The 12,067-nt window shown below is 37.0% G+C and overlaps 2 protein-coding genes across 2 annotated transcripts in view; one reads left to right on the forward strand and one right to left on the reverse strand.

Annotated features, from left to right (window-relative positions):
- Positions 1–12,067, forward strand: part of LOC120413260 (B9 domain-containing protein 2-like) — a 229,896-nt gene that overhangs the window by 137,827 nt on the left and 80,002 nt on the right. The window lies entirely within an intron of this gene.
- On the reverse strand, positions 4,358–10,735 carry LOC120413204 (protein ERGIC-53). Its single transcript, XM_039573920.2, has 5 exons — positions 10,489–10,735; positions 6,413–6,740; positions 5,470–6,345; positions 5,294–5,410; positions 4,358–5,228 (listed from the first exon to the last, which is right to left on the reverse strand). The coding sequence occupies exons 1-5, from the start codon at positions 10,673–10,675 to the stop codon at positions 5,192–5,194; spliced, it is 1,545 nt and encodes a 514-aa protein (XP_039429854.1). The 5' UTR covers positions 10,676–10,735; the 3' UTR covers positions 4,358–5,191.

Genomic DNA, 12,067 nt, shown 5'->3' on the forward strand with positions numbered 1-12,067 from the left:
GGAAGCTGGAATAGTAATTTGTGGCAATAATAAATTTGAGACATTTATTTGTTTATGAACTTGCTACTTGTCCCAGAACAAGCCCAGCAAGAACGAGAGGGGATTATCACCTCCAAGGACATCGGCGTGGACCGACGACGAGAAACAGAAAAATCGTGAGGAAGCTGACACTGACTTCTTCTGCCGATGATGGTGGCTAGCCAGCTTAAGCAGGGGGGCTTAAGCTTCTGTGGCCTGTGGCTTGATTAAACGAATCTTCCAGGGACACGAGCTCGATGACGGAGAACCTCCCCTTCACGCATTGTGCACAGAGGAATTGAATTGATGTTCAGCTTGACCTCCGAGGTTCAGCATCTTTCCAGAACGCTTCAGGAACCGGTTTAAATGAGAAATAGTTTTATTTTATTCAACGAAAACTCACACAATGTTTAAGGCAAATATTAAATATATTTGGGGACACCTAACGACCCTAATTTATCGGGTAGCTTACTCCTACAATGTGACGGAAGGTAGAGATGGCCCCTTCCCCCTAAGCTTTTCCCATTTTGTGCGCGTTTTAATCTATTGATTTGATCGTCTCTTCTGATCATCGATGGCTATTAGGTCCTCAGAATTGAAACCATAGCCAGAACCTGCCGACTTAAACGACCAATCAGTTGGGATTTCACGGTATTGATTGTCCCCGAGATGCTCCAGGGTGCTTCATTCTCGTTCAAATTAAACTTCTCAAACGGCTAATGGCACCTCTTCCAGAAAGCAGGAACGGCACGATTTTATGACATCGCCCCAGCACCCGCAATCAACATCTTGGGCTTCGTCGATGGGCCTAGAGCTAAAAGGGGTAATGATTTCCGGATATCGTAGAAATTTGTTTGAGCTCGCGCACTATTTACGACCAAACACTACTCGACGATCTCGCGAGAAGACGCCATGGCCACCACCATCCGGATGGGCCCCCGAAAGGGAAGAGGGTTGTAAAGTTAACAACGAACCGGTTTTAACCTCGCCGCTGGAAGACACATTGTTGACGGGTGCTTAAAATTATGTTATCTCGAATTTATGCAGAATTTGACGCCACCATAAGACCTTTCCAAGGAGGGGACAACCGTAAAACATGTGTCCGAAACCTTCAACGCGAACGCACTCACACGATTTGGGCGGACTTCTTCCGCGAAATTTTAATTATTTTGGGTCCCCATAAGAGGTGGAAAGGGTTGTGTCATCAAAAAAAATAATGAAAATGTAACGGAATGGAATGGTAAAAAAGATGTCATGAAATAAATCAGGATTTTTGACAGAATGCAAACAAATTTGAAGAAAAGAACAAAACATTAAATTATAGATCAATTAGGCTCATTTTAACAATTGTTTAATCATTACTATATATAAAGTCTACACATCAATTTCTCAAAACAGAGAACAAAAAAATAAATCAGGGCCCTGGATGAAGGCAAACAATAAAAAAAATCAAGCATAGTTTACAAAGTTTTAATGAAAAAAATATCACAAAATCTTGAATTTTTTTTTTAATTCAAAGACTTTGTGTGTATCTTTTCTATGACCAAAGAGGACATTTTGCATCATTAGTTCATCCATACATGTCTCCATAAAATTTGGTACAAAAAGGCTAAGGCCGTTGCAAATATTATTTGAAGTTTATGTCCTTCGACTCTGCCCAGGCCACGGTGTCAAAATGAAAAAAGTGTTTTAAAGTGATTGAATAAATTAATTAAATATTCAAAAATCTATCTTAGTCAAAGTTGTAGTTATTGCTTAGGAAAATAAATATCAACTTGCGCAAAATAACCATTTTTGGAATATCTATTTTTTTAATTTATTTTGTATGACGAGATTTGTGGTGAATTGACATTCGAAAAAAAGTGTAATTTGCATTATGTAATATTGAATTCCGAAAAAATATATTTATCATCGAAAAAATACAAAAATAGTTTCAAAAATTCTTTTTTTCCGATACTATACTGTTAAAATTTTAGTCTTTGAAATTTTGTTTTGTCTTTAAAATTGAGACAAGTCATTTTAAGGGAAATTTAATGAGCAATTCTCTACGAAATCGGTCTTTTTTCTTCAATTTTAATTTTTGTATTTTTTAATCCGATTGAAACTTTTTTGGTGGCTTCGGTATGCCCAAAGAAGCCATTTTGCATCATAAGTTTGTCCATATAATTTTCCATACAAATTTGGCAGCTGTCCATACAAAAATGATGGATTAAAATTCAAAAATCTGTATCTTTTGAAGGAATTTTTTGATCGATTTGGTGTCTTCGGCAAAGTTGTAGGTATGGATACGGACTACACTGGAAAAAAATGATACACGGTAAAAAAAATTTGGTGATTTTTTTATTTAACTTTTTATCACTAAAACTTGATTTGCAAAAAAACACTATTTTTAATTTAAAAAAATGAAAAACTGCGACTATTTTCAAAAAAGTCACCTAAATATGGATTTATCTTGAAAACGGTGCACTTTATCAAAATTTTACTGAAGTACTTTTTGATTGCAAATTTGATTTTACATCGAAAAATGAAGTTGAAAAATTTTTGCGACCAATATTTCGATTTTTTGAAAAAATCAGTATTTATTAAAAAATTCATAACTCGCTCAAAGATTTTTTGCACAACCTAGAAATTTCAGAAAAGTTGGCATTTTATGTCCTCTAAAACATATCAAAAAATAAAAAAAAAATAAAAATAGTGTTTTTTTGCAAATCAAGTTTTAGTGATAAAAAGTTAAATAAAAAAATCACCAAATTTTTTTTACCGTGTATCATTTTTTTCCAGTGTAGTCCGTATCCATACCTACAACTTTGCCGAAGACACCAAATCGATCAAAAAATTCCTTCAAAAGATACAGATTTTTGAATTTTCAAACATCATTTTTGTATGGACAGCTGCCAAATTTGTATGGAAAATTATATGGACAAACTAATGATGCAAAATGGCTTCTTTGGGCATACCAAAGGCACCAAAAAAGTTTCAGTCGGATTAAAAAATACAAAAAAAATCGAATGACCGAAATCCTAGAGAACTGCTCTAATGTACTTTTCGAATCTGCAACAACCCAGATGGGTATTTTTTTCATTTAGAACAAAATTTTAATATTTCGTGTTTTTGTAACATTGCAGGGTTATTTTTAAGAGTGCACCAATATTCTACAAAATCCCAAATTTTGCGTTACGTAATCAAAGAACGCTTCCTAAGGGATAACCCTGCAAATTTACAAAAAAAAACATTTTTAAACAGTCATAAAATCTGTGTTTTCATTTTATTTTTTAAGTTTTTTAAAGATTAAAATAATATAATTAGCTCAATACTAATTGGTGATAATCTACACTTCAAACTAAACAAGGATAGCAGTTTTGAGATAGCTTAAAAGTTATTTTGTTTGTTCTTTTTTTTTGCTTTTAATGTGAATTCCACCACAATTTCTAAACCAATGTAATTCACATTTAATACGTCTCTTATAAATATTTTTTTATTGTGTGACTAGACTAGACTAGAAATGCCTAAAAAAAATCTTTTAAAATGTCTAAAAAAAAAAGACAACATATAAAATGATACCAGTCAATGTAAAATTTTAGATAAGTTAAGACTGCCATGTTTCATATAATTTTTTTTTTCAAATTATCTGTAAGTCACTACCGCCAACTGGTGGAAATCGAGACTACAGTCTGAATAGGTACAGAAGATTTTAGAGCAAAACATTTGAAAATCGGTGAACAACATAATGTCTGTGTCTGTTTTAACCGAAATCAATAAAAAAAAATCCCGGGATGGACGCACTAGACCGAAGGGTTTTCAAACATGCTTAAAAAAAGTGATTAAATCAATGTTTAGAAAAGAGCCTTTAATTCTAATGAGTGAACGAAAACTAGCGACTCCGCTAAAAAAAAAGAGTTCTCCCACCTAAAGAAAAATGTTTCAAATATTCAAATGTTTTAATTAAAATTAGAATTAAAATGTTGCTACATTTAGATTTTTATTATTTTTTTTGGTTGCTACATTTAGATAAAAACTAATTTCATTTTAGAATTTGATTGGAACTTGCAAGCTTTCAAAATTGGATGGAAACATTCAACATTGCATACAACTTCCATGTGCATCATGATCATGAATTGCCGCCATTCAGGCGTAATCAATGTTGAAAGCAATCTGAGCTCATGGATGCAAATACACGCTAGGGTAAAGTCGGCAATGTTCTCTGCTTTTTTTTTCAAGTATTGGGTAAAACAAGCTAAAGAGATGAAACAAGTAAAGTGGCTAACGCGATCGATCGTGCGATAAACGGCTTCGTTCTTATTCTCAATTCTACAGTTATAAAAGAAATAAAACACAGCAATTTTCGAATTTATAATAAACTTTGTTTATTTTTTAAATAATTCTCGCTCGTTTTGTGAACCAGATTTACACAAACATAATACACATTTACACCGACAAATCATTCAGCAAAAAATAAACCTACACGTAAAACAACAGAGCAGCTGTTTTCTCACAAATAATAGTAAAACTAATTTTACTACATTTTTTTCTCTCCAGTTTTGCATCTCTCAATAATTGTTCTCCTCAAATAGTGTGGTCAGACGGTAAATAACCCTAAAACAAAAGCTTCAAACGGGAAAAAAATAAATCTCACTCTACAGATACTTAGCAAAACGAAAACAGGAAGAAGAAAAAAAGAAGTGGATTAGCTTGAAGAGTTTTTCGGGATATCTAGTGGCATCGTCTCGTGCAGTTTTGCGCATCACGCCCGCAAGGGTTAAGTAATAAATGCTCGCTCTTTCGCTCTCGCGCGCTTTTTCTCTCTTACTCACTAACATCCATCGTGGTATTGTAAATTTTTCAATTGTTGGCGAAATTGGAATAAATTTGCGCAGTTTTTTTTTTTGTTTTCTGTTTTTCGAGTACCATACTCTTCTCTCTAATTTCATGTTTTTGTTTTTACTCTAAATCCTAATTATTCATACTGACGCTCTACTCTGTGTGTGTGTGTGTGTTTCTACCTTTGTTTTGCTTTGTTGGTTGGTTGGTTGGTTGGTTGGATGGACCAGTCTCTCTAGATATCTTTTTTGCTTGGATGATGCATTTTACTCTCGTTTACAGCAAGTTGTTACGACGAAGACGACGACGACGATCACTCCTAACTAAAATAGTTGCAGGGGGTGGCACTTACCCTCTAGTAGAACTTCTTCGCCTGGGCGTCTCTGCTATCGCTGAAAGGGGTAAGTGTAATTTGATTAGTATTGAGCGATCGTTTTCAAATCACGTCACTACTCACCGATACATGTTGTACCCGACTATCACCAGCAGGTGCATCACGATCGTCACCAGGAAGGCCGTCATTCCGACGCAGCTCTGGCACTGCACGCTGGCTTGCGCTTGCGGCTGTTGCATTCTGAAAATTAAAAATAAAATTAGCTAAACTAAAAAAAAAAACAAGAAAGCAATGCCCACCTCTGCTGAACGCCCGCCACGCCCTGCTTCACCTGGTTCATTCCGTCGCGCATTTCGTTGATCAAGTTCTGCATGTCGTACGCACCGCCCTGGATCTGCGCCGTCGGAGCGCGGGCCTGGTTATTGAGGATGGAGTCGGCCCGGGCGTGCACCTCGCCGATGATGGACCGGATTTCGCGCACGGTTTGCGCCAGCACGTTCTGGTTCTGCAGCAGAGCGTCCACCTCGTGACGCTGGATGGCACCCTGAGCAGGAGCGCCTCCTCCCTGGGGGATGTGAGGCTGCTGGATTTGCGGCGGTGGACCTCCCTGGGCGGAGACCGAGAGCAACCCAAGCGTACGCTCCTGGCGACCAATCACTTCGTCCAGCTTGCTGCTCAGCGTTCGCAGCTGGTCGTGCGTGGCCGTTTGAGCCTCCCAAATCTGACGCAGCTCGCGAGCGTTGTAATCCTCGAACCAGTTCTCCAGATCCTCCTTCGGCTGCTCATCCGGATGTTCCTTACGGTAGTCCTCCTTCTGCTGCTCCAGCTTCTTCTGGTAGTCCTGGAACTCCTGCGTCAACTTGGCCTGATCCTGGTCGGCCGGAACCTCCTCCGTGACCTGACCCGGAATGTGCAGCGAAGTCGTCAGGAAGTGGAACACATCGTGATCGTCGGCAAGCCCTCCGGTCGCGGCGGACAGCCCAAAGTGACCGTTCTTCGGCAGCACCACATTCTCCGCCCGGAAGCACATCTCGTAGTCCTGATCGTTGTTGGTCATTCCGTTGTGGAACAGCACCGTCAGGATGTTGTTGTAGTACTCGATCTTGGCCCGCGTCGGGAACGGCTTGTTACGGAAGTCGCGCAAACATCCGGAAAGCAACTGCGTGGAACCATCACTAAAAACAACCAAAAACACAAACATTTTAATCAATCAAAGATAACAACCCAAAGCATCAAACTCACTTCTGATGATCGAATCGCTTGTTGCCATCGTTCAGCACGGCCGAAATGTACGGATTGTTGTGCTTGTTGTCGTTGTCGAACGAGTCGAAGAAGATGCCCAGCCCGACCCAGCGGTCCGACGACCCGAACACATCCCCCTGGTAGTCGCCCTTTTCCGCCGTGTACCAGAAGGCCAACCCGTCGGCACCGATGCGGCCCCGACCGGACACGCGGAACACCACGTCCACCTCCCACCAGTCAAAGTTCGTCTTGGACTTGGTCCAGATGGCACCCTTTTGGCTGCGCAGGGACGGGGCGATGCGGACGTTTTCCGAGCTGGCGATGGCGTCTGGAAATTGGAAGAAATGATTAAATTTTGTAGAATTTTTTTTAAATTTAGATTTTCAAGCACTGAAATGTGTTGCACAGTGTGTATTGATCATGGGCAAGCAACTGATTATGAATGAGCGATTGTTTTACTCATCCAAAAGCCGCAAAAATCTGCCACTTGAACAAAGTTAAAAAATTTAACTAACGGAGCAAATGTTCTCAAAGACGAGTCTCACATAATATTGTTGTACCTGTTAACCATGTTATGTCCATTAATTTCGTAATTTTATTTTCATTTGTTTAGTTTTTAGGAGGTCAATGTAAGTAAATTATTTTCTACGAAAAAAAACTTCGTTTATGTTTTCATAACTCTTCAGTCATTTTGTCGACAATTCCTCTGTGTTTTTGCTTGTTATTCATAATGTTTCTACTAACATTCACCATCAACTTTTAAGTTGCACCACATAGCCTAAATCAAGAGCATAAAAAAACTCTAAGAACTAAGAACTAAGAACTAAGAAAAAGGGAAAAAAACGCGGCCAGAGTCAACAAAAAAAAATAATTCCATAAAATCCCAAGCTGTAACAATGAGCAACATTAATTTTTGTTCATTAGGTAATCATAATCTAATTCATGGAAATTGTCCAAAAAATGAATTAATGGATTATTTTTGCACATTTCGACGGTAACATTTCAAAAGGCATCATGTACATTTTGACACTTTTTGGGTTATTGCATTTTCTGAAAGTACTCCTAATCAGCTACCTCTCCACCGAAAATGAGCAAAAGTTACTTCAGTAAAGTCTGTTTGATAATGATTTTAAATAAAGTAACATAAACAAAATCTCTGCCATCAGCAATCCCTGTTTATATAGCCCTGTCAACCTGTCAAATAAAAAACTACATGAACCTCGTAACGAAAAAAAAGCATCATGAAAAAAGCGCCATGTTCATTCGGCGAAGAAAAACGAATCATAACAAAGCGCCCTCCTCAATGACAGCAGGGTGATATAGACGTTGGTGATTTCAAAAGAAGTTATCTCGGGTGAGTTTTCAAAAAGCAGTAAGAGCCACCGTGACCTCCGACACTAATATTCGTTTTTTCTCCAAATTGTAACAAAATTTAATTTATTTTTAGTTTGGAGTACTTGAAAGAAGTGTAGATGAAAAATCTTAAGCATATTTGAAATTGGTTTTTCGTAAGTAGATCGAATATCGAGTCAAAAAAGGCTTTGTTTACCATTGGCTCTTACGGCTTTTTGAAAACGAATCCGAGTTATGTTTTTTTTTCTCAAATAAAATTACGGAAATATTGTTTTATTGAATTTGGATGATCAAGTCGAGCCAAACATTTCATTAGGGCACAAAAGCAAAAACCGCGATTCGAGAAAATCGCTTGCAAAAAATGGACAACTTGTTTCAATTCCTATTTAAAAAATAAGCTTGACTGATGGTATTTTTTTTCAGTGGAAATATTGATAATTGGTGAAGTTTTGTGATTGAATGGTGTAGATAAGGTATGTAAAACATAAAAATTCTTCAAAAGTGTACTGAACAGCAGCCACGGGTCCGTATTAAATAGTGTATTTCGATGAAGTTTTTTTTCTGCAGAAATGCTTGGTGAAAAGTAAACCAAACTTTGCTTTGAAGTGAATTAGTGTTAAGAATGTATGAAAAGTTCACTTTATAACACAAAAAGTTCCACAACTACGAAAAACTAACGAAAAACAAAAGGGCACATTTGAACTTTTATTTTGGGTTTGGAGTGAAAATTGTTATGTGCCCTTTTGTGTTTTTGATTTTTTCAATGGTAAATTGTTTGCTATCAATCTGATTCTTGGAGGGCATGTAGGGAGTGTACTAATGAGTGGAATAGTGGAATAATCCCGAATGTTTACGTTTTGGTTTTGTGCCCTAATGAAATGTTTGGCTCGAAGTATCAATAAAAGCAACGTTTTTCATCGTTTGTTATCATTAGAACATCTTATTTTGCTTTTATATTAAAATGTGAATTGAAAATAGAATGCTCAACATTCAAATGCGTTTTTCTCAAAAAAGATGGTGTGTACATGATGCTTTTTGAAATGTTGGCATCGATTTATTGGGTTATAAATTATATTAACGGTATAAAGTTATTTTGTTGTTATATAAAAATTGTATAAAATTTAAATAAATACTTTCTGGAATAACTTCTGTTATTTGAAGATATGAGTTGGCAACATTGGTTTTAATTGATTCAAATGATGCAATCTAAGGAGATATTTTCAAAAATATGTTATTCATTAGATATGTTTTCTACAATTGGATCCTAAAATGAAGCTTAGATTGCTGATATTATTGTTTACAGCGATAAAGCTTATTTTTCTGAGTACAATGACCCTTTGTACGACCACAAAGAGTTTAAAATGGATTTTTAAATCAATTTTGAAAAATTAACCTCGCGGTCCTTCTTGACAGAAAAGCTCCTACTTGACAGCTCGTTCCAAGGGGACCATAGTTGATCCATCGAAAAAATGTTGTCTCGTCAAAAAAAAAAAAAATTGCATTAAAATGAAAAAAAAAAGTGATCAGAAATGGTTTTTAATCGTGTTTTTTACCGTTGTACATAAAAAATGACATAGGGCTTTAGTACCCAATTGGGTACTTAAGCCCTATGTAAATTTTTATGTACAGCGGTAAAAAAACACGATTAAAAACCATTTCTGATCATCTTTTTTTTTCATTTTAATGCAAATTTTTTTTTTTTTTGACAAGACAACATTTTTTCGATGGATCAACTATGGTCCCCTTGGAACGAGCTGTCAAGTAGGAGCTTTTCTGTCAAGAAGGACCGCGAGGTTAATTTTTCAAAATTGATTTCAGTATCAAAATTAAAATTAAACCCGCAGCTAAACCTATTAAATAGATTACCAAAAAGCCGCAGATTTTTTAATTTAAAAAAAATCATTTGATCCAAAAATACATTTGATTTAAAATGAGACATTTAAGGTGATTCTCATTTGAAATAATACTTTTTATTTCGTGTTCCAGAGAATAATTTTGCCGAAGACGTCGAAATTCCCACTGTGCATATTAAATGAACTCGAAACTTTTCCGAAATTGTGGGAAATCTTATAAAACTTTACACTCTCAGTCAATCGTTTTTCATGTTAACTTCCAAAATTTTGGGAGCTTTTTGGAACCTCCAAGAAACAAATAATTTTTTTTAATTTTATGTTCCAATCTATTCAACCATACTCATGAAGTAAATGTTTACGTTTAAAAGTCAACTCAAGTCGATTCTGATTCAATCAAATTACTACAATGCGCAAGTACATGCTGGCTGTTATCAGAAGGGTCGCGTCCACATTTTCGCCGTTCTCTGTGACCTCGGAGCCTCCAGAAAACAGGTTATTTTGGACCCCTTTTTCACGTCCGTCTACCTTAATTTATACTCTTTCTCTCTATCTGTATCGCGCTTTGCACAAAGTCCAAAAAATCGAAACGTGTCCACAAAAATCAAAAATTCCGGTTCGTTTCGTAATCTATTGACATTGACCATTTTGAAGCAGATTATCGGTTCCGACTAAAGTCTCAATCCATACAGTTTTGTCCCTAGCGATTCCATTGGATGCATCCCGTGCGGGGACCATACTCCAGTGTCAAAATTTTCGTTTCGTTCCAGACACGAAAAACCTTCTGACGTGTAACTCTCGCTTTCTTGCTGTGCCACCCACCCTCCTCACTCCCACTGTTCCTCCCATGTTTTCATCGCAAACCATACTCACTTCCACCGTACTCCCAGAAGGGCACCGTTCCGTCTTTCTGCGCCAGATAGGGCGGCTTGAAGGAATACTTGTACTCGAACCTCCGGTGCACCAGGTGCGTATTTCCGTTGACGGCCGGTCCCAGCAGCAGCACGGTGACGGCGACCACGGTGGCCAGCGGGACCCAGGTTGACAAACACCCGGCCATTTTCACAGCTTACAATCCGGGAGCTAAAACAGCACTGACGACTTCAGTTCGGACTGACAGTGAAGAGTTGGCATTTGCGTCGTTGACGTTTGTCTGTGAGGATGGGGGGAAGAGAAGGAGAATAAAAACAAAAATCTGACAGGTCGGATGATCTGTGGTCGGAGCACGCGTCTTTTTCAGACGGAAACGGAAAGCGAGAGAGCGCCATCTGGATTTCGGGGTATTCTAGGGTGAATGTACCTGTTCTCGATTTGATATTTTATAACCAAACCTTACACAACTTACAACTTGCTCAATTTCATTAAAAGTTGCACATTCTTCGACTATCTAGCGTGGAATTTTGGCGAGGACTTCGGATAATCAAATGCGAGTTGAGTTTCGAATAAAGCCGTAGCATATATTTTTCAAAGTTTATGTCACCCCTACCCTCCCCCTTGGTTTGAAAATTCAGGAGGTGAACGAGTGCTAAAAAAACAAGTTTTGCAACGAGTTGCTTGCAACATTTTTTGCAATTCCGAAAAACGCTTTTTAATTAAATTCAACGTTGAAAACAAAACAATATTGAAAAATGTTACTTTTCGATACTTCAGTGTTGAAAAGTAGGACTTTTCGGCACTGGTATTAAAAGGTATTGATTTTCAAATCTGTTTTTTTGTAGTTGCAAGTAGGCCGTTTCGTTTCTCTAGAAGGACAGGAAAGGTTGACAGTTTAACAGCGAGATTGCAAAAATATGTTTTTCATAAAACTTCTAAATTTTCTAAATTGAAACCAGCAGTCTAATCAATTGAAAAACTTGGAAAGCAATTTGAAATTCATTTTTTGCAATTCCGTCGTGAAACTACTAACTTTTTCTGTCATTCTTGAACGACGAAATAGCCTACTTTTCTGTACCAAAAATAACAGAATCGAATAGCAACACTTTTCAAAATAAATGCTGAAAAGTTCTACTTTTCAGCACTGAAATGGGTGCTGAAAAGTTGAACTTTTCAGCACTTGTTTCGAAAAGTAACACTTTTCAACATTTTTTTGATTTAAACCATTTATTGACAAAATACATGAAAATTTGACTTACAATTTCACTCAATGGGTGTTTTTCGGAACTGCAAAAAATGTTGTATGGAACTCGTTGCAAAACTTGATTTTTTCAGCACTCGTCGTATTTATCAAACTCGGTGAACCTCGTTGGATAAATGTACGACTCGTGCTGAAAAAATACTCTTTTTGCAACTTGTTGCATAAACTACTATTTCAGCATTGATAATCATATTTTGCATGCTTGGACTGATTTACAATTATTTTCATGTTTTTGAAAACGCCTTGAGTCAGAGGTATTCAAAAACATACAAAAACAAAAAAATGTTTTTTTTTTGTTTATTGATCCTTTCACCAAAA

The sequence above is a fragment of the Culex pipiens genome, chromosome 3 (assembly GCF_016801865.2).
Source record: "Culex pipiens pallens isolate TS chromosome 3, TS_CPP_V2, whole genome shotgun sequence".
NCBI lineage: Eukaryota > Metazoa > Arthropoda > Insecta > Diptera > Culicidae > Culex > Culex pipiens.

Excerpts from the sequence above, each read along its gene's own strand:
- LOC120413204 (XM_039573920.2), bottom strand. The coding sequence starts at position 10,675 with ATGGCCGGGTGTTTGTCAACCTGGGTCCCGCTGGCCACCGTGGTCGCC. Across the intron at positions 6,346-6,412 it reads AAGCGATTCGATCATCAGAA|TGATGGTTCCACGCAGTTGC; the intron begins GTGAGTTTGATG and ends GGTTGTTTTTAG. Across the intron at positions 5,411-5,469 it reads GTGGCGGGCGTTCAGCAGAG|AATGCAACAGCCGCAAGCGC; the intron begins GTGGGCATTGCT and ends TTTAATTTTCAG.